We start from the raw sequence: 22,690 nt of genomic DNA on the forward strand, positions 1-22,690 counted from the left end.
TCTGTTCTGGGCATTGGGATAGGTCCATGAAAAGTTTTCCCCACTTCTATTTTTTGCTGTTGCGTTTTCCTTCTCTTAGTTTTTCGTGCAGTTTTCCCAGTTTTATCGCACTGTTTCGCTTCTTGTACAAATTTGATTTGATTTGAAATATTTGTGGGAAAAGGTACACAATTTCTCATTAGCTTGAAATATATGTTTCGTTGTTGTTTACTTACGTTGTTTACCGCCGATTACGTTTTGTTTATAAGTGCGCCGCTTATCTGCTTAATGTCAAGATGTCAGTAAATTCGAATCAAAATAATTTATAATTATTGAAAATTCAGAGAATTCTTTTTGTTGAACTTGCAAAACTCGCCATTTAACCAATTATAATTATCGCGTGTTTATAATTAATATTTATATATAAATCATCATCATCATAAAAAAAATATTCAATATACAAATATATTTTTTAGTTACGATTTCAATGGCTATAAAAAAATATAGCTTCTATTTTCTATAAACTAAAAATAAACAAAATTTTTCATTGGAAAATCTACGTATTTCTGTTAACATAACTATAAGCGTGCCATACTAAATATCTAAATATTTTGATAAATATTTTGTTATTTTTTTATTAATCAAGGCCCATACAATTTCTGTTTACCTTTTTGTCAGCTATTTGTACTTCCATTTTTAAATATTCTGTATTTAAACATTATGTGTAGAGCACAGATATTTTAAGAGCTTTTTGCACTTGAATTGAAGCCGTCTTACTTGCCCCTTGTTTGAAGAGAGATTGAGCCAAACCGTTGCAGCTGTCACTTGAAAGTAAAAGTCAGAGAACAATTCAGTCAGCGACTGCGTATTAGCTGCTGCCCACATATCTTGATCAAAGACAACCAGAGGTGACAACGACAACAACAAATAACAATTGCTGTGGCTAGTAACCTCAGCTCCCAAGCACCGATAAGAGGAATCAACAAGATTTTGGTAAATTTTTAGTTTTGGTTTTTATTTAGTAAAAATAGGACTTATTATACATGGGTTTCTGGGCTCGCCGCTTCTTACGTCTTGGGATCTCCTCTGACGAGCTACTATCCTTCTCCAGCAGCGTGGGCTCTGGCTGCTCCGGGACCAATGGCCTCTCTTTGCCCAGCGCCGCTTCTTCAGATGAAGCGCTTGAATCCTCACCAGGTAGAGCAATAACATCTTTCTGCTTCTTTTCTTCCTCTTGTCCCTGGTTATTTTCTTCCGATGACGCGCTGGAATCCTCACTAGCTGCTCGACGACGACGCTTTGCGGGTGCCGCATGCCCATGGCCCTTTTCTTCCGATGAGCCACTGGAATCCTCACCAACTACATGTGCCTGTTTCACCTTTAATTCCGGGGAAATAGCATCTTTCTGCTTTTTCTCTTCCTTTTGTACCTGGCCCTTTTCTTCCGATGAGCCAACGGAATCCTCACCAGCTACATGTTTTTCCTTTTTCTCTTCCTTTTGCTCTGGTTTTTTTTCTTCCGATGAACCACTGGAATTGTCGCCAGCTGCTCGTCGCTCACGCAACCCATGCTTATGGCCGTGCAGCTCATGTGCCAGCTCATCGGGATGCGAATGCGAATGCGAGTGGCAGTCGACATGATTCACTCGATCAGGATCCTCAATAGGCTGGCGTCGCATACGCAGCTTCTCCTGTTCTGCACTGATAACCGCCTCCTCCATGCTTTGACCACCGAGCAGCTTAAGCAGCTGCTCATCGGTCTCAGCGGTCTCCTGGATCTCGTCCAGATTGAGGGGCAAAGCCAATGCCACATTTACCATCAGCCCCGCCGCCAACATTGTGATGAGCATCCCTGAACGCATCCTGGTTAGCTGATAAATCCTATTCTATTATTGTGTGTTGCTCGCGCTATGCCTTATTTCGCTCGACTGAAGTGCGCTGCTGTCCACACAGTTTCTTATGAAAGCCTATTATCACAATTGTGGAATTCTGATACGCCAGCCCCTGTTGATAATGCATGCCAAGTCCAATTAAAGCGACATCGATTAGCAATCGAGCATCAAGCGCTGCAGCGAGAGCGTCCATAATGGGAATTTCAGCCTAATGCGACTTCGCTTTGCTTGCACAACACGCCTTTCACATAAAAGCGCATCACATTGATGCCCTACAATGGGAAGGGTACTCTGAATCTGTGACGAAATAGGTAACAAGCAGTGAAGAATGTTTGAATTTTACTACAAATATCTTATCTAGTTTTGAAGAGCTAAAGATCTTAGCTTAAGAGCTTGTACAAATAAAACTAGTTATGTTTAGAATGTATCGAAACCTAATTGAATTTGCTCATATAATTCTATCAAGTATAATTCTTTTATATTAGTACATAAATTATAAGAGAAAAATGTCACAATGTAGAGCATTTAGTAGTCGGCTAGGGCAGCATAGGTATGCCAGCTTATTCATATTTCGGAATGCGCAATTTAGCTGCGGACCCTGCATGCTGTCTGTGTGCAAATTTTCAGCTTGACTTGCATAACAAATACAAATTGAGCCGCTTCTCCATCGAATTGATAAGGCAGATCAGCAGAGATCAACGTAGCCAACTGAACGCGCAGTTTCTGAGACGGAGCGAGACTCGAAAAAATATACGAAATCATGAAACTCAAGCATGAATAATGCAAAACAATATGTTTCATAACTATGTCAACAACTCAACTCAGACAAATGATAAGCATATCAATGAACTGGACTAAAACGCAAATGCCGCGCTTAATCCGCAGCGGCGTCATCGATAAGCCAAGCAAATAAAGTAAGGGATATGCCAGACGTGAGCCGCATACTCAACCAAAAGACGAGCCTTAAATAGTATCTTTAAGATGTCTCGGCCGTCAAGCGCGCCACATTTAGCTGACGCCTTTTTGGCCAACATTAAACTGGACACCAAACAATATAAGAGACGAGCGATAGCTGTAAAGTGCAAAAGGTGTTGCCTCAGGCGAAATTAAAAGCAAATATTTAACCGGCCTTCAAGTCGTTGCTGCTTATATAAAAAAAAAGAAAATACAGAAAGTTGATTCATAGCAAAGGGCTGATTGAATTTGGATTCCCTATAGAATGTCGCTCCTTCATCCTTGGCAACATCAAAAAGCCAAGTTGGAAGGAAACGACATGAAATCAAATGAAACATAACCAGGCGAATTGACGAAGAAGCAAGAAGAGCTACTGCATAATTTAAGTGAATTCAAATTTTATATTTACGCCTCGCTATTTGTACCCTGGTTGAAGAGAAACTCTGTAAAGGGGTATATAGAATTAGCATACAAACTATTTGCAAATATTATCAAATTTAGTCAGCTGAACTTTGATTTGAAATTTGTATATCGGATTTTCAAAAATTACGTTTATATTCAAGACATATAAATACAGTAAATATATATATATATATATATATATATATATATAATATTTTACTCTTATATTATTAATAAGAATAAAAACTCTCTCACTGCTAGAGCAGAGCATCTACTGGCTGTTCTACTCTACAAGCCTTGTCCTTCAGTTATTGCCAACAAAATATTGCATTTTAGGTATATTTTTTATGCAAATTGCGTTTTGTTTGGATTACGACAGGGCGCACTGCAACATTTTATGCAAATCGGCTGGCACCTGCTGTCCCAGCGACAAATTTTTTTATCCCACGCCCGAATTTGTATTTTCTTTACTCTCTGCCCGCTTTCTGTTTCGATTTCTTTTTTCGTGTTATTTATTAAAAATTTATCAATGTCATAAGTTTGCCAGGCCATCAATCAACTTTAAAGCAGCAAAGATTTGCTTAGGCGTCCCAAGAAAAGAAAAGCATCGCACTTGATTTAAGATAAGCCAAATTTCCATTGAATTGATTTCAAGCCTCAAAATATGCAAGCATTATGTTTAAATATTGGCTGGCGAAAAGCTATATTAAGAGATATTATTTAGTATGAAAACTATATGAAACATGATTTCGGCCAACACTCAATCCGGAACAGCCAATTTGACAATCATAACAATACTAGTTTTTGAAGACGCAGAAGACAAAAACCAATTCTCTATGAATCTAATGCTGTTTCGACCAAAGCTTGTAGATTATCCTCACTTCAAACGTGATAATTCCTCAATTGAACCACAAATGGACTTTATCGTTATGCTTGACGAACTGAAGCATTATTTTGATAACAAATTTAAAAAATTTCCTGCTAATAGAATAATTAATATAACTCTACAAAGCCATCTATCAGCTTTTAAATAAGGCAATTCAACCAATTCAAAGTTGTCAGCATCTCAAAAAAAAACTTCTTTTATATCTATAAACATTTGCAACTTTAGGAACAAACTTGGGAATGAAGAAGGAACTTTCTTTTATAGCTTGCCTAGTTTCTTAGTACTGTACTAAATTATTAAGTACTATATTGTTAACTCATATATTTTCATGCACAACACGATCTATTAAATATAATACGCAACATAATTCTGTTTTGTAGCAGAATTAATCTGGAAATAAATATATGTAGATATACGAAATTATTAATAAATAACAAACATATATTGTTTTATTATTAAATTTCCTTGAAAACAAAATGTTTTGTAATCGAATGTTGGATTGTTTAATCATTCACAACACCAACGATCTACACAACAAACCCAATTGACACTACAAGCAAAAAAAAATAAAAAAAAAAAAAAACAAAAAAACTTATAAAAAACAAGCTTGGGCAAAAACTATGCATTGAACAGCGGTTAAACTAAAAGAAAAAATAAGTAAATAAGATACGTTGCATTAAATATCGATCTATGCCATGGATCCCATATCACAGACCAACTCAACAGCAAGCTTAATTAATATCCTTGCGGTTAACGATATCCAAGATGATGATAGTGATCCCATGTCTATTGAGACCCATGTGGATGAAGGACAGAATCAAGAAAGTTTGACGACTGAAGTGAATTTTACTTCAGACAGCTTCATAAATGTTAGACAGCAAAGTGCTGATGATATGCTAAGTACCATGAATACGACCATAGATTCAACAGGGGTACGTAGACGAAAAATACCTCCATGGGATATGGAGGATATTATGGAGAGTTCGGATGACGAAGACGAAATCTATGGTGAGGCTAATGACCAGTTATTAATAGAAGATACCATACAGATGAAAGGGAATATCCTCGAAATGATAAAAATGCCATCACTATCGGATGTACGCGAGGAGCACATGATCGCGCGTGAGTCCAAACATATGCGCGACTCCAAACTCAAGCGTGTTACAAGCTTTCATGGAAAATTTGTAAAACCCACTGACCGTGTCGTGGAGTCTTCGACGTCATCGTCAATATCCTCGGTATCCCCGACATCGACGTCTCAGAATGCGGAAACCGTTTTACCTGTGGATTCGAGCGATGGTGAAAGCTATGATGTTTTCGACGATTTCCGTTTCAGTTTGGGCAATGTGAAGGACATCACGTCCATTCATTTAAGTCAGGAGGATCAGGACAATATTGATTTGTTTCTCAAAGCCCAGCTTGAAGCTGCAGATGATATTTCAGATAAACCCGAATTGTCGACAGCGAAAAAATTACCTACAACACCGTATATTCTAGAAATGACAAAGGATTTCGTTAACGACTTATTTAATAGTGTTATAAATGAAATATGGATTAATAAAAATACGGAAAAGTCGAAAATGAATATGGATAAGGATAAGTTGATTCGAAACCTAATAGAACTAAAAAATAAATACGCGTTCGAGCGGGAGTTTAATCAATTTGTTAATAACAAAATGTGCGAACATTACAAGCGCCTGAAAAATGTAAGACAATTCTTAATCTTAAGCCCGGAAGTGAACAGAAAACATTATAGAAAGTATTTAGACGCCCTTCATATTTTGGATCATCGGCTCAATGCCGCAGCGGAAACTAAAAAACGCAGTGCCTCTCTCTTAGCCAGTGTAACTATGGATCTCTCTTATATAATGAACATTGTCATGTGCAGCGAAGAGCATTTAGAGAAGGTTGTCTTTCGTACTCTGACTGCCAATAGAACAGATTCCTTCAAGGGTTTCGTCGAACGTGAACTGCGACACATTAACCAGACACGTTGTGAGATAAGTGATGCGCGCCTCTTCCTTATCACCAGGAAGCACACACTGGCACGCATCGCTGACGTAAGTATCGCAAATATTCAATATTAATTTGAATACAATTTATGTTGAAACATTACTAAATATATATGTATATACATATATATCTGCCTGAAATTACCCTTATTTTATTATATTCCAATCTTATTCGTTTTGCAGAGAATAAAAAAATTGGAAAGAATCAATGAAGAGCTCTGCATGGACGACTTCATCAACATACAAAATCAAGTAGTAGCATTAGGGAAAAAAATCGAAGGTTGGACTATATTCTCTTGATAATATCAACGGCTCTACTTCAGTTTTTACACCTGTTTTTACTTTTCAAACATTGCAGAGCGTAACGCTGAATTAAAGAAGATGTGTCTTAAATATCATGCAGGATTGCATCAGATCCAGCACATTCATGAGAAGAGTTTGATGTTAAACACCAAACTGTTGGATTATAAATGTATTTTATGTGAGATGCACAGCAAAGAGGAAGTCCTGTCCAAGACGATCCGAAACAGCAAAGCTGAGCATGCTGACCTACGTAAAAAACAGTCTGAACTCATCTACCAGGGCGGACTGTTATACATGCCATCTCTAATGCACGATTTTGATGCGACTGTCGAAAAGGTGGAGGCCAAGCGGATCGCTATTAATGACCTAAAACAGACCCTAAAGCATATGTCCCAACGTTTTGTTGAGCTCGAAGCGCAATGCATTTAAAAAGCATTGTCTTGGTATACAAAACGAAAAATACATATTTATATTATTTTCCTTTCATTTACTCTACATACACACAAATAAATAATTAATATAAACTTTAGTGTCGTTGTCTTCCTAAACCAGCTCAAGCCATTCGTTTCACACCTAGCCCTAAAGTATGCAATAGAAATTTGTATGGCGCCAACTCAACTTCTGTACTAGAAACTGAAGGCTTTCTTCAGAGACCATTCGCTCTTTGATCGAAAATATCGATCAACACAATATGATTCTCTTTATATGTTTATGCAAGATTTGAGTTTGAATTTACAAACAAGTAAACTGAATTTAAAATTTTACCTTACCTTTTATGGCAGTAGGAATTATTTAGTCATTCACAACACAGACACACACACACACACTAAACCCAAAAAAAATAAAATAAAAAAATAAAAAATTAAAATAAGAAATACATACAAAAAATATTTAAAATAAAAAAATAACCAAAAAAGTGTAAAAATCCAGTTTTTCCATGGACTCTGACAAATTTTCGATCGGCCCCTTGGCCGCAGTTTTCCCCGATTCTAATGCTCATTATGAAGATATTGATTATAATGCCACTGATGAAATTATCGAAAGGAAATCTTTACCAAGGCTCAATGACGAGCATGAGGAAGCTACGTACGAAAACGATATTTCGGAGTCGAAAACTCCATTAATTACAAGAAGTCATGATATAGCGTTTTCGGATTACGAAGATCGTGATTTTGACGATGCACCGCTAAATAGACCATTTCGGCTATTAAACCAAAACTATTCCGAGGAAACAGATTCGGAATTCATGGATAGCAGCGATCTTGATATAGAAAAACTACTGGCCTATGAGGACATCGATAAGGATTATAAGCAGTTCGAAGAAGTCGAGACAATTATTGGAGAACAAATCGACGAAAAGATGAATTTAATATCGACATTCCAACTACCATCATTATCGGATATATCTGAAGAACATGAACCGATAGTCCCTATACCGATAACTATATCCGAAACAGATGGACGTTTCGTAAGTGCCCTTGACCACCCTGGCAGTGGTGAGGATAAGTCGACCTCTGATTATAACACTCTGACACCGGAGATCACTAAAAGTGCTTCAGTCGGGCTTAATGACAATATCTCTGACAGTATCTCTGACAATAGCTCTCTCCTGCTGTTGAGCACTGGTGAACTAGACTGGCCAGAATTAATCCCACTAGGAGAAAAAAGAGTCGAGGAAGAAGTTGGCTTTGTTACATTCAAAAGCTTAGTCGCCGCTATACCTGATGAGGAACATGAGACTAAGTCACCGCCTATCAGGAGTATCCTGCAAATTATGACAATAGATTTTCTCAACGAATTAATTAGTAAGACGGTCGACCACGTGGTAGCCAAAGAGACAATAAGTTCTCATTATCAAGCATTAGATAACGAAAAACTGATTAATGCTCTAATTCAAGCATATCACAACTTCATTGCAGAGCAAGAGCACAATCATTTTTTAAATAGCAAAATGTATGAATATTTCAAACGCGGCCATAACAGAAGAGTATTATTAGTTCTCGAACCGCACATTAATTTAAGGGAATATCAGAGATATGTTAGAGCCCTTCGCGTTTTAGACTACTGGATCAATGTCGCAGCGCAGACTAAAAAACGCTGTGCCTTTCTCTTGTCCAGTGTAACTATGGATCTCTCTTATGTAATGAACATTGTCATGTGCAGCGAAGAGCATTTCGAGAAGGTTGTCTTACGTACTCTTACTGCCAATAGAACGGATTCCTTCAGGTGTTTCGTCGAACGTGAACTGCGACACATTAACCAAAAACGTTGTGAGATAAGTGATGCGCGCCTCTTCCTTATCACCAGGAAGCACACACTGGCACGCATTGCTGACGTAAGTATCGCAAATATTCAAACATAATCTGAATACAATTTGTGTTGAGACTTCAGTATTATAAATTATTTGTATTATTATTAGCCAGTTGAGACTTCTAATACTTGAATTTCAATTAAATTCTTATTCGGTTTGCAGAAAATTCAAAAATTGGAAAAAATCAACCACAACATCAGCATGGACAGCTTCATCAGCATGCAAAATAAAGTAGTAGCATTGGTGAAAAAAATCGAAGGTTTGTATTAAATGGCTTTTGATATAGTTAGTTTACGCTGACACCATTGCAGAACGTAACGCCGAGCTAAGAAAGATGCGATTTAACTATCATTCGGAATTGCATGAGATTCAGCACAATCGTGAGAAGGCCATGACACTGAAAGCCAAATTGGATAATTGTAACATAATTCTCACTGAAAAGCTGATATATCGGGACGCAGTTCGGCAAAATATCAGAAAATTGAAGTTGAAGCATAATTGGCTGCGTAAAGAGTACTCAAATATCAGCTATAAGGGCGGGCTAATGGACATGCCAGCTTTAATGTTCGACTATGATGAAACTGTGGAGAAGGTATTACAAAAGCAAGCTATCGTCTCTGAGCTGAAAGAAACCATTAGGAGGACGACACAGCGAATTACAGACTTGGACTCGCGATACATTTAAGATTAACAACAAATTGATACCCAAAAAGAAAACCAAGCATATATGCTTATAAACACGAACAAATATAAATGTGTATATATATAATGAACCGTAAACATAGAATCTTTTTGATATTATGTTGTCATGACAGCCGATCAGTAAGTATTTACACTTCATAAATGTCGCTTATTTGAGAAAAAGTTATATTTAAAACCAACGTAATTATATACAAATATATATACTTCGCTCTACATTGCCAAAGTTGACATAAATTAATTTATTTCAAATCACAATGTGTATATATATATATATATTTATATATATATAAAACGGAAAATTATTATTTCCTATATATCAAGCAGAGACCTACATGTCTAACATTTAGATATATATATATATGTTCAGTCATTGAAAATGACAGCAAATCTTTTAATGAGCAAACATAATATATATATGCTCATTTTCAGTGTCATGTTTGATACTTTATGTTTTGTTTTCTTCATTTTTTTTTTTAATTTATAATAATTATAAATACGAAATATATATACAATCAATGCATATATTTGCGCCCTCAATTTTTCGTTGCAGCAATTGCGCAAATTATTGAATTGTAAACAAAAATGCCAAATGCTGGCACGCGCTTTTATCTGATTATCGCCATATTTATATATTTTTTTGCTGTATATTGTAGAGACTTTTGGCATTGGAATTTGTGGAAATTTGACTTAGTAAGTATTATACGAATTTTATATTTAGCAAAGACTGGCTAGCAATTAGCAAAAACCTAATGAAGAATATTTTTCATTTGCATTATAAACGTGTACTCATAGCGCAACAATGTGAGTCTAAAAATCGTATATAAGTCATGCCGAAACTTAAATACTCTTTCGACATTTTATTTCTATGGTATACATACGTGAGAATGTAAGAGAACTCGCTTACCACCATAATTATCTTCAATCCACTGAACTTCCCGCTCTCTCTCTCTCTCACTCCTTCAGCTACTTACACTATGTGGATTGCATTTAGGTACGCCGCCATATTTTTTTTCTGATTTTAATAGCCAAACGAAAATATTTTTACTCGAATTCAAATCCAAGGAACAGTTGAATAATAAGATAAACAAAATAAAACACAAACAAAAACAACATATAATATAGATATAAAATTTATTTTCTAAACAATCAAATTTACTGCAGTACCGATCAACTCACAATATGCACGCTGACTAATTTCTCTCTTTGTGCTTGCGCTCCAGCTTAGAACGACGCAAAACTCCACACAACTACGCCCTCTTTTGCCTAATCACCCAACTAACTTAACTCTGTCGAAAGCGCAATATTGAGCTCAAATGCATTCCGTCTCTTACTATCCGAATAAAAGTGGAAAGCATTTATTAGGGATGGGTCAGCAGTGAGCAAGTAAATTTTTTCCAGTATCCATAACGATTACTCCACGAATAATTGCTCTCTTTCAGCTTTCAACTTGTTGATATGTACAAAATTTCCTTTAAAATTTCCTTAAAAGTTACAAGAAACGTGACTAAAATTAAATACCCTCAAAAAAAAATTCAAATTCGTATGCATAAATCAAAAAGTGCAACGGATTTAAATGGGGGCGTGAAATTCTGAATATGTCTCGAGCACATTATTTTGAATGTCGTATAACACCTGCAGCTAGATTATATTATAGAAAAATTTTACGGCTTGCTTAGCCAAAAAAAGAAAAGCAAAAAAATGCTTTTATATTAATTCAATTTAGTAGAATTAATCATAAGACTTTGTCTTAACTACTTCCATAAAATGTGAATATTTGGATGTAGACGATGATATATACTTTATATATATAATATAGAATGACCTCAACACGCTTCACGGGCTGTTTACGTTCTCACAGATGTATATCTATATGTTACTTATAGCCAGCCATATTTAGATTATATATATGCATGTCAGATATACGTTTATATGCTAGATTTATAGAATGAATAAAAAAAGAGACACCCACACAAACGCCACACTTTGTAGCTGAAGGTTAAAATTCGATTTCGATTTCGATTTACATTTTTTATCTCCACATAATCTTCTCTTTATTTCTTTTCATTTTTTTTTTTTTGTATAAATAAACTTAGGAGTATACTTAATATAAATCGCAAAGACAAGCCCTTTGTGCTGTGCATGTGTGCATTTGTGTGAGTGTTTCATATATCTTTTTTTTTTTTTGGTTTTGTGTGTGTGTGTGAGGAATAGTTTTTGGTTGGTTTAATATGTTTTGATTTTCGTAAACTTAACAATTAAACATAGTTGTAAAAATTATAACAAAGAAATCATAGATAGAAAGACACAGATAGAAAGTAGAGGACAGTTCCTAGGGGTTTACTTGCCGAGCAAGATCTTGCGGCCAGCACCGAGATTCTGACCAGCCTGGGTGGCGCCCTTGTTGGAGCCAGCCTGGAGACCAACAATGGTTTGGCCAGCCTTCAGCTGCTCCTCGCTGAAGTCGCGCTTGCACTCGTCAGCGGGCTTGGGGCCCAGGAAGGGACCCTTGAAGTCAGCGTGCTTGTAGCACTGCAACAAAATTGTGCGTCAGTCAGTCATTCACTCAGTCACTCAATCATTAGTGTACTTACGGCACGGCCCAGAGCGAAAATGGTGTTGGTCACATTGGCAATGTCCTTCTTCTCATAGAGATCGACGGTCTGGAAGACGTCAATGTCGGGCACGCCGTATTCCTTCAGTGCCTTCTGGAAGTTGTTCAAATTTTCCATGAACTTGAACTGTCCGCCGGACGTGTTGATCTTGGCCACGGAGTTGGGCTGCAGTTTGTTGATCAGATTGCACAGCACTTGGCCGTCCTTCAGCACATCCTCGTATGCCTGACCAGCGGGGAATTTCTCACCCAGAATCGACTCGATCCACTCCTGGGCCTCTTTGTCCATCTCGGGATTGCGTTTGCCGGCAATCTAATTGACAAAGCAAATGCATTATTATTATTATTATTTTACTTTACACACAACACTTTTAATTGTAATTATAAAATTTCAATTTTTTTCACATTATTCATATGATTTTAATTTTTTTTTAATATTTTATTTTCACTTTTCTTCACCTTGGCACGAACAGCACGTTCTAGAGACATTTTGAGTGGTTTTTGTTTTGTTTAAAGGGGAGTAAATGATAAGATCTTCACCAAAGCTATTGCAAGCCTACACTGATGCCTGGCCACAGGGCGTATGCGGCTTTTAAAGCGCGAGAGCAAGAGTCGACTGCTCACACAGACCAATGCACGCACACACACATACACACTGTTCAAGAATTTTCCAAAAATATATCCGAATTCGGAGTCGTCTACATGAGCAAACGCTGCTGAGATTTTGTGGCCAAGGCGTGGGCGCGGTCATCAGGTGTGTGTGTGCAAGTGAGTGTGTGTGTATGTGTGTGTTTGTGTATGTGTGTGTTCATTTTATTTCTCACTATTCCGACTTTGAGCGTCGCCATCTCGCATGAGTCGTACGTTTTAAATTTAGATCAGAAAAATCATCAGAAACAAAAAAAATAACTTGGGAAAAATCAATTTCAATAATTTTTCACACATCTTGTGAAAATAGACGCGCGCCTCTAAGTAAATTCTTACAAGCTGCTTCCTCTTCTTCAACAACTGCTTCTTCTGCTAGGTTAAGTTATTAGCATTGCCTCTGCTTCGTCTCCTTCTTCTTCTTCTCGTCCAATCAACGTATACGTAATATCAGCTCTTCTGTGCTGTGTTTATCTTTTTGAAAATTTCCACAGTTTTCACACACGATTTTCGGAGTGTGAAATCGGCTTGCGGCCTTTTGCCCAGCTGTCTTAATGCATTTTCTTTTCTTTTCAATTTTCAATTTTCATATTTTTTTTGGAAGCGGAATGCATGGTATCATGCTTAAAATTGGCATATGTAATCGCTTTCGCTGAGTGTTGAATGAATTTCGAATTGTGCGAAAATTATGTGAATTAGTTTATTCAAGTGGGAAATTCCTCGAAATTGTTCATAGAAAATATGAGATATCACAGAGTAATACCAAAACAATATTCAACTCATTAAAAGCACTTGCAATCGAATCTACTCCCAGGTCAAAGATATTCGAAAATATATTCAAATTAATATTAATTTCTAGTTGGCACTAGACTCTCAATCAAATTTTGAGATATTAGTTCTAGTTTGATAGCCTACATACACATACAAAATACACACAAAACTTGACTTATGGACGCCGACAAAAAGTTAACCAAGAAAGAAGCGAAATATAACACAGATGAAAGCCATAATCAGTTGGTAGTACAAGTCAGCGAGGAAGAAGCAGAAACTGCATTTTCAACAGATGAGAGTGTTTCAACGACAATCGTTCAGCCATCGAATAGTGGAGATCAAGGTCTCTTGGGTTCCGATTCGGATTCCGAAACGGAAATTTTGAAGATGAAAACGGCATTCGATAGAGAAGTTATGGTAAATACAATCAAAAATCGGCGTCTTCTTTGCGAAGATTCGACGGAAATACTCAAAAACTTGCATAGCCAGAAGAACTTTCATAATTTAGGCGTGACAGAGGGATCGCAGGATGATGGGCCAAAGTGCACGAAACAGTTGAAGAAAGCGCGTAATATACGTTTCCGACCTGAGGATTCCGAGATCAAAATAAACGAATTTCATTTTCAAGAATTGCCATCCGATCAGTATAAGCCGACCTCCTCCAGCACGCATACAAGCTTAAGGAACAACAACAACAACAGCGACCAGAGCAAAGAAACAGATGAATTTGAATTGTTTTTCGATGGAAACGACGAAGACGATGTTGAGGATGACCATGACAAGGTTAGTCGAAGAACGCCCACAAGGAGCGACTCCATCACATCGAAAATGGAGCTCTTACAGTTCTTCGAAATACCCTCAATAACGGATATTTCCGACGATTCAGAAGATACTTAAAGTCATCGTTGTTTTTAACACACACATTCCAATTAATTAAAGCTATAAAATACATAAGATACATAATTATGACAAGATATTTTGACTACTCCTTATGGCAGACACATGGCATTAACATTTACATAAACATCACAAAATGCAGAACAGAAAAACTTTTCGAACAGTTTGGCCCAAGGTCAAAGCCATTTTTATGTCCAGGCAGTTAATTTAATTTATATGCTGAGGGGTATTGAAAAGCGCTTGAGGGCGCATTCAGCAGACAATTTAAATGATGTCAAAACGCCTAATGAACTCATTGAAGGGAAGGGAGTGTGAGACTTGACGAACTCTGAATTTTCTTATAAAAATTTGAAAAAGTTTAAAAATTAACTATTTTAGTTGAGGCTTGGAGAAAGTCAAAGATTAAGCATTGATTTATTTTTTATATAAATTAGAGTAGAGAAATCTATCTGAAATTTTCTTTGTCCGTCTGATTCCTAATTTATAAATATTTTTAAATAAGAATATTTCAATTCTCAACCCAACTTATTTGCCTGTCAAATTCAGTTCTATATGTAGCATAATTAATCACATCTTCTGTATGCTCATTTAGTGTAGTGTATACAAGACAATTTCCAAAGCATGCCATTTGCCAGGGCGGGTGTAGGGAGATTTTTATACGCTCTGAATGCCGCCAAGTCAGACAAAGTGCATGCCCTTAATAAATGGTCATATTTTATTCATATTAACAACAACAAAGCGAGAAATAACAAGCATACATTTGCCAAAAAGCCAACACACACACGCACACACACACACTGAAACAATAACATCAAAATATAAGAAAAATAACAATAATAAACGTAAAGTTAAGTAAAATGAGGGCAGGCCAAAAGCTGCGACTGTGTGACCTTGCCCACACGCAGACATTGACGGCGATAACATTTTTTTGTCTTGCTGCTAGAGCGGATACAATTTCGATAACAATCGCTGGCATACGCGTACAAGGCGCACAGACCACGCACAAATTGTGTGCTGGGTTGAATCTATTTTTGTGGCCGCGCCGAACAGGTGGAAGAGAAGAAAAAACAACAAATGTGGCGCTGCGTCAGCAATTGAGATTTTCCAGGCGCCTCTCAACGTACGCGTAGGCTATTGGACTCTCGAGCCATTGAGATGACACGAGTGCAGAGAGAGCGTGAAGAGTGGGAGTGGAGCAGCGCAGTAAAAGGAGCGGTATTTGTTGTTTTTCACACATTCTCGCCGCATGGCGTGTTGGTTTATTTTTACGGCCGCTGTGGGCCAAGGCGGTCCAGTTGTTAGGGTCCTCCACCGACCCAGTATCACCATCCCTCTCTCTCTCTTTCTCTCTGATAAGGTGGCCCTCTAGGCAGCTATTTTTTAATTAACAAAATTTTGGCTGTTGTCAATGGATTTTCGGCCAGTCCCACAGTCCTTTAGCAATTAAGTGTATTAAATTTGCCTTTTGGCAATTATATCAGCTGCAAATTAAAAATTTGTTGATTGTAATTAAATTACAAGCATTTTGCATTGCCTTTATTGTTATTTTTTCTAAATCATTATTGGTCAAATAAAGTTTAATTTTCGAATGCTCCTTGCGACCAATAAACTTGTTATAATTGAATTACACTTGTTGTTTGTGTGAAACAATGTAAATTGAAATCAAAATTCAATTCATTTAGCAAATAAAATTGCTTAATAATATGATGACTGCTGCTAGATACCCTGTAGGAGTAATAGTTAGAGCGTGTTGAGCACATACGATTTGTAATAAACCGATAAATTATCAATAGGTACTATCATTCTTATAAGAAACTTAAAGAAAAAATCTCATAAATCCTCTCAAATATCAAATTTTCCCAATTCCTGATTTTTACAATTTCAATCAATATACCCACTTACCTATCTGCTTACAGTGTATATTAGCTAAGTTTCGTTACGAGCACTTCTCGCCCACTTGAATAAATAAGTTAGCCGCTTGAACACTTGTACGTTTGTTTGTTTCGTCAATTTGATTTGCGGCAGCTGCAACAGGACGACCGAGGTCTAAAAGGGAGGCTTACGTTTAAGGCCTAGCACTCCATGTTAAATGCGCCTGGATTATTTTCACATAAATCAACATAAAATTGTAACAAAGGACACACATTCCAAAATACAGCCGAAAGCAGTGGCCAAAACTGCCAACAGAATGGACGACAAACAATAGCTAACTAGAGACCGCCTAGTAAATACCCTAGAAATTTAATTGGCACAAATATTTATATTAAAATTGGGGTATAGAAGGGCAGCTTAAGAGTGGTGTGTAAGAGTGGATTATAAGAGTAGAGTATACGAGTGGAATATAAGAGTGACGCTTTCGAGTGGCGTATTGTAATTCAGTATAAGAGTGGAGTACAACAGTAAGTAATAACATTGAAGTATAAGAGTGCAGTATAGTGGAGTATAAGAGTGATGTATAGTAATTGAAGTGCAAGAGTGGTGTATTAAAGTGGAGTATAAGACTGGGGCTTAAGAATGGCAATCGAAATGATCTTGTGATATTCGATAACGGATTATCGATTATGAGTGTAGTATAAGAATGGAGTATAAGATTCAAAAACAAGAGTGCTGTACAGGAGTAGGGTATTGGCTTGAAATAAAGTCTGGGAATAATATAGATTGAAATTCGTATAAGAGTGTGCATGCGAGCTTCTATTAATGGTGTATTAGTTGGAGCTTGTTACATACAGCCAGCCAGAACTATAATATGCCCCAGATAGAGAATAAAAATAAAATTTTCAAAGTTTGGCTTGAACTCTGCAGATCTCATGAATACTATTTGGTAGTTGAGCATAGCCTCGAATAATGGTAGACAGACTGGCTTTCAACAACGCAGATACCCAAATGATTCAGAGGATTCAAATGCAACACAAAGCAGACTCTTAAACCCCCATCAAATATTATTGGAGTATAAGCTTTGAATAGGATTGTTACATAGTGTAAGCCCAGGCGAGAATATCCCCTAGATAATGGCAGATGGTAGGGAATGGCCAGCGCATAAACTCCGCAATGAAGTCAAGCGAAAATGGGTTTAATGCGTGGGTGTACAACGCTGTCCTTTAGGGTTGATTGCCTATTTTTGCCTTTTTGGGTGAATGTTGTGCCACTTGTGGCTATTGTTTAGAGTAAAGAGAGAGATGTTCAACGAATTTCCGTTTGTTTTTACAACCAGGAAAAGGAAATGAAGTGAAGCCAACGCCAATGCGAATGCGAATGTTGGCCAAATATAATTCGCACTTGACTTTTGGCTTACGCCGCAAAATAGGATTTCATTTGTGTGTGCTTTAAAAATAAACAAGAAATTATGTGGCAAAATAGTTGTCTACTGCAGACAGTTTTCTTCGCTATTAATAGCTGGCGTGTTATTTATGTGGACTGTCGCTGCTGCTGCTTTAATATTTAATTGGAAAAACTCGCGACTCAATGTCGTCATCGGGCCATAAAAATAAATACAGCGCATCGCGCATACGCCGTGTGCTCCGACATTCTAAATCACAGACAGAGCGCAGAGCTTTGACGCCGATATTTATAAGTTTCGCGCACAGTTCTCTTGACGTCTATTTCGAATTTCTATTTGGCAATTAAAATTTGATGAGCATTCGCAAAATCCTGCGGCTAAGCATTTCGCTTACCCTTTATTTTCGCCTCAATAATTCCGCCATGTCTTGGGCAATAATTGACGCACATTTTTTAATTATTTGTATTTGTCTTCTGTTTATACCGCTTCGTGTTTTCTTCTTCTTCTGGTTTTGTTTTGGCTGTACTCTGCGGCATCCTTTGAAGTCGTTTATTTCGAGTTTTGGCTGGTTTTTGTTTGCTTGGCTTTTTGTCTGCGAAAAGTTTGCCTGCCAACATTTCATTTGGCCAATTTAGTCGTAATATAAAAAACCCTAATTACGAATTCCAGGCGAAAAGAAAAAATATAAATAAAAAGGTCGACCCAAACCCAAATACATATTGAATTCAATGCAATATTGGTGCTCATTCAAGCTTAAAGCAGATAAAATTAGGGCAAAAACTCTCTTACAGGTAATAATTGGCCAAGAGACCTGAAAGTCAAAAGATATTCGTATACCCTGGGAAGAGCAGTGAGTGGGCCGAGGGTATGTCGAATGATGTAGGTCATAACAGCTGACAGCATATAGAATATATGGTATATATGTAAGTCAAGCTGCAGTTAGACTCAGGTGAATAACCTAGGGTGTAACGTCATCTTATTTAACTATAAAATATAACTACTATGAGCAGAGAGTAGCCAAGAGCTTGACATATAAAGCAGCTATAATCCATCTAAAATGAAATCTGAGCAGTTGCTTAAGAAGAACTCGGTTAGTCCCCTACAGGATATGCCTTTGCCTAACAGTTTCGACCACTTCACGCCATCTCCATTCATTTTTTTGTCTGCTGCCTCTTTAATCAATAATTCAGAGCCTCCATCACACAGAGCCACAAACAAAAAAAAGGCAGAGAGAAAACAGCAGAGCAAAACTTCGGACTGACCCAAATAGAATAAATAGAATCAACAAATGTTGCTTAAAGTGCTGATGGAATGCCTGGACCATAAAACTTTGTCAATATTTCCGCAGCGTACGCTTCGCTAACTGCGGTCGGTCGAATGTTGCGAATTTAGTTGGGGCTAACACTTTAAAACAAACAGTTAATAGGGGGCAGCATTTAATGTGATTTGAGACTTAGCGAGTGGAAAGGTCTACACTTCGTTAAATTGAGTAAAAGGTGCAGGAGCAGGTGGGCACAGCTGTGGGTGTCGGAGAGCAGCTACTCGTGTTTAAGGCGTCGCATTGCGACTTCAAAGCAACATTTTACACATAAATCAATTTGCAAAATGTATTTTTCAGCATTAAGCTCAAGTTACAGACCCTAACACCTGCAGGAACCGTCACCTACATAAGCCACCCACATCCACTCCACTGCCGCGACCCCCTAAAAAACTTTGAAGAGGCCGACAAAAAGTGTTTTGTTGTTGTTGCTGCCGCTGCTGTTGCTGGTGTCGTTTGTCATTTGCAACTCGATTTGCAATGTAGCGTGCCGTAGGGCTTAGGCCTGCTGCCCCTACCCTCACAGCTATCCCCTTTCGCTCCGCCCCCTTGCTTGTAACTTTTAACAGCCTCGCTAATTTCCACTCATTATGCGCTTAATTATGGCGCCTCTTGACAAAAGTCGTTGCCTGCTTTTAGGCGTTTTGTTTTTCGTTTGTATTTGCGCCTTTTCTGCTCGCAATTTATGCACTTACCTACACCCACACCCCAGCTCTACTTCTGCTGTTTAACATAATTATTTGTATATTAAATTATATACAATAAATATAATTAAAGCCTGAGCAAATAGCTGCTGTTGGCATTGCTTTAAATTCAATATGAAACCCATTCGATTCGCCTCGATTCGATTTCGCTTTTACGTTCTACAAACATCATGCTCTGGCCTCTGTGTGAACCACGCCCACATGCCCTGTCCCTTCCTCCTTCCTGACTGCTTGTTTCCCTTTAGCTGCTGTCGCTGTCGAATGAACATAAATAAAATCAGTTGCCGGCAGTTTGGCTTTTAATCGAGTCCTACGTAAAATGCAAATAGTAGAAGCAAAAAGAAAACAATATTCAAAGCGTGTTATTTAATAAATAAAGTAAATAAAATATATGAATAAAATTTTATAAGCGTGTGAAACATGTCAAAAAACTAGAGGGAAAGTGTGAAGAGAAATAGAGACAGGTAGACCGAGAGAGACAGAGGAAGGGAGACAATGAAAGTCATCGAAAACACACAGAGAAACAGAGGCAGGTAAGTCTTTAGTATTAAATTATCTTCTAAATAATACTAATATTATGTTTTTTCATTGCAGTTCAACTGTTCGGGATGCATTGCATACACAATATGCAGCTCAGAAAAAATATATAAGCTAATCAAGGGTCTGTCATGGTGTCGCAAATAAATGTTGGATTACAGCTTGGCAAATTGAAAAACTTGCTGACTACAAAGTTTGCTGCGTGCCCCAGCGCAGATTTTTGCAGACAAAAGCAAATCGTATTGCAGTTGCAGCAGCTGTGCAGCACCTGAGTGCAAAAGTCAGAGGAGGATAGATGAGCGCAGTCACGGTCAAGGAGAGGTCGTCTGAAGGGATCTCTGAAGTTTATTTGAGCTGGGTGACCAGCACGAAATTGTATATTACGCGGGTTTGCGTGCAATTAACGCCGCGTAATACTTGAAAGCCATTTACCCTACTTTTACCCAACTCAAATTTGCGCACTCGATATGGCCATTAGGCATGACATGCCTGTCGTCCCACTCGTCCTTATCGCGCCGCATGCAAATATTAGCCAACATTTCGAGTGCAAACAGAGTGCGTAACCAACCCACAGTCAAATCAACTGGCTCCACAACTGAGCCATATGCTAATGATGTCCAGACATAATTCGAAATATCATTAGCGCTTTTCTATATTTGTACATACTTATATGTAATGGGCTTTAAACAAACAGCGTACATAGCAAATTAGGCTGGCGTATGGGAGATGTGAGATATGTTTATAATTGCTATTTAATATGATGGATGTGATAGCAGCAGAGCAGCAGATGGTTCGGTTCCTGGACCAATGTTTCGTCTTTCTATATGCCTCCAGCAGCTGGTTTGATGTATCTTAGGGAAGCTACTAAGCTTCTCTTTTATACTGCAAATTGATGTGTAGAAGAATCCTTAACAGTTCCAGTTCATATATAGATTAACTTATATTTCTAAACCGGTTCGATATTTATGTTTAGTTCATTTCTAATTAGGAAGCAAAATAAATGCTATTAAAATATTTTCAGAAGCTGATGAAATTCTACATTGACTTCTGAACACTTTCTTAGTCAAATCTACCTTTATTTCCAGAGCAATTTTAATTGACAGTTTAAGCCATAATCCAAGCTAACGCTTTGAACCGGTTCATTAAAATAAGCTGCAGCTTAATCAGAGCTGCTGCTTGGGAAATTCAAATTTGCCCAGTTGTTGCACAATGTCGCGTAGTTTTTCCACCCCTAGTCGATTCACTTCGTAAGCATCCAATTGCCGCATTGTGGCGTACCAGCGCTGTAGTTGCGGCCAACGTGCTGCCTCCACCGGAAACATGAGCTGCACCGTGCTCAATGTGGTCACAATGGATATATCGGCGAGCGTTAGCTGTAAAAGCCAAACATAGTTGGCAGTGAATGCAATTAAGATGAAATGGGGAATGCATTTAGTTGCTGTGGTCGCCAACCTGATCGCCAGCCATGTAGCTCTGGCCGTCCAGATAGTGCTCCATGATGTCGTACGCTTCGTGGAGCTTGCGCTTATGGTAAGTCACATCCACATTGGCATACTGCTTGCGCACGATTTCCGACTGCCAGCAAATGGGATAGAGGCAAAAGGGAATTTGTAAATATCATAGCTTACAATTAAGCGACAGCTAAGTACCATTAAATCACTGTCACGGCGAAAGAGGAAAGAGCACTCAAAGAACAGGCGATTAAGCACCTTCATTCTGTCTGCATATTCCTTCGGCCACCATTTGCCCTCTCCATCAAAATGCTCCGCCAAATGGATGAGTATAACATGACTATCTGTGAGAAGTAGTTCATTATGCACAAGCGTTGGAACGCTATGCTGTGGATTTAACTGGAGGATAAATAATTAGTATTCAGCTCTGCCAACGATTTGCATACATACTCACTGCCAAGAAGGCTTTGTCAAATTGTGCGCCCTTGAATAAATCTACGAACCGCAGCTCCACATTGATATTCAACATTTTGATGAGCATCAGACAGCTGCGCGCGGGTGGACTGCGGTCATCGTAATATAAGATCGGTATAGACATAACAAATAAAAAAAAGTTGAACAGATAAACAGCAAAGCAAGCAAACACAGGTAGAGCTACCAAGCAACTGAAATGCCAAACAATCTCAGCTTCTCTTTAATGTAGAAATCTGCGATAGCTTAAAGAGAGGATGAGCGAGAGAGTGAGAGCAAGAGAGCGTGGTCGGCGATCTTTTTAATCTCTGTGTAAACATCGCTTAAAGTAATTTAAAATAAGAAGCCCTAGTAATATATAATACCGCATACTTAATAAAAGCTTTAAAAATTAAAACTTCTTAATTGTTAAAATATGCATAAAAAATACAAATGAATATTAAAATTAAAATCCCAATTTCAGAAGTTTTTGAATTTTATTTACGCGCGTAGTGTGGAGCAACTATTGTAAGCCGCCACAATTGTAACGATATTCTATCGATATACCTCTTCAGCCAGCCGCATTGAT

General features: G+C 37.7%; 5 protein-coding genes across 6 annotated transcripts; 2 read left to right on the forward strand and 3 right to left on the reverse strand.

Moving 5' to 3' along the window:
- Positions 1–997: 997 nt before the first annotated feature.
- On the reverse strand, positions 998–1,816 carry LOC115483376 (uncharacterized protein DDB_G0280579-like). Its single transcript, XM_030225095.1, has one exon. It carries the CDS (start codon positions 1,814–1,816, stop codon positions 998–1,000), a length of 819 nt encoding a protein of 272 aa, XP_030080955.1.
- Positions 1,817–4,638: 2,822 nt separating this feature from the next.
- On the forward strand, positions 4,639–6,926 carry LOC111593851. The gene is made up of 3 exons (XM_023306897.2): positions 4,639–6,172; positions 6,308–6,404; positions 6,483–6,926. The coding sequence occupies exons 1-3, from the start codon at positions 4,808–4,810 to the stop codon at positions 6,854–6,856; spliced, it is 1,836 nt and encodes a 611-aa protein (XP_023162665.1). The 5' UTR covers positions 4,639–4,807; the 3' UTR covers positions 6,857–6,926.
- Positions 6,927–7,288: 362 nt separating this feature from the next.
- Positions 7,289–9,505, forward strand: LOC111593850. Its single transcript, XM_023306896.2, has 3 exons — positions 7,289–8,762; positions 8,901–8,997; positions 9,050–9,505. The coding sequence occupies exons 1-3, from the start codon at positions 7,365–7,367 to the stop codon at positions 9,421–9,423; spliced, it is 1,869 nt and encodes a 622-aa protein (XP_023162664.1). The 5' UTR covers positions 7,289–7,364; the 3' UTR covers positions 9,424–9,505.
- A 2,120-nt stretch (positions 9,506–11,625) lies between these two features.
- Positions 11,626–12,630, reverse strand: LOC111593856 (muscle-specific protein 20). The gene is made up of 3 exons (XM_023306903.2): positions 12,511–12,630; positions 12,032–12,364; positions 11,626–11,969 (listed from the first exon to the last, which is right to left on the reverse strand). Exons 1-3 carry the CDS (start codon positions 12,538–12,540, stop codon positions 11,778–11,780), a joined length of 555 nt encoding a protein of 184 aa, XP_023162671.1. The 5' UTR covers positions 12,541–12,630; the 3' UTR covers positions 11,626–11,777.
- Positions 12,631–20,303: 7,673 nt separating this feature from the next.
- LOC111593859 (glutathione S-transferase E14) lies at positions 20,304–22,465 on the reverse strand. Of its 2 annotated transcripts, XR_002751071.2 has the most exons (5): positions 22,106–22,465; positions 21,850–22,050; positions 21,653–21,775; positions 21,274–21,573; positions 20,304–21,180 (listed from the first exon to the last, which is right to left on the reverse strand). XR_002751071.2 is itself a non-coding variant. In XM_023306906.2 (4 exons), exons 1-4 carry the CDS (start codon positions 22,247–22,249, stop codon positions 21,364–21,366), a joined length of 678 nt encoding a protein of 225 aa, XP_023162674.1. In that variant the 5' UTR covers positions 22,250–22,465; the 3' UTR covers positions 20,304–21,363. The 2 variants fall into 2 exon arrangements, 1 of the variants encoding a protein (XP_023162674.1); XM_023306906.2 differs by having other exon boundaries at positions 20,304–21,573.
- Positions 22,466–22,690: the final 225 nt, after the last annotated feature.

The sequence above is a fragment of the Drosophila hydei genome, unplaced genomic scaffold, assembly GCF_003285905.1.
Source record: "Drosophila hydei strain 15085-1641.00,03,60 unplaced genomic scaffold, DhydRS2 tig00008122-arrow-pilon, whole genome shotgun sequence".
Lineage (NCBI taxonomy): Eukaryota > Metazoa > Arthropoda > Insecta > Diptera > Drosophilidae > Drosophila > Drosophila hydei.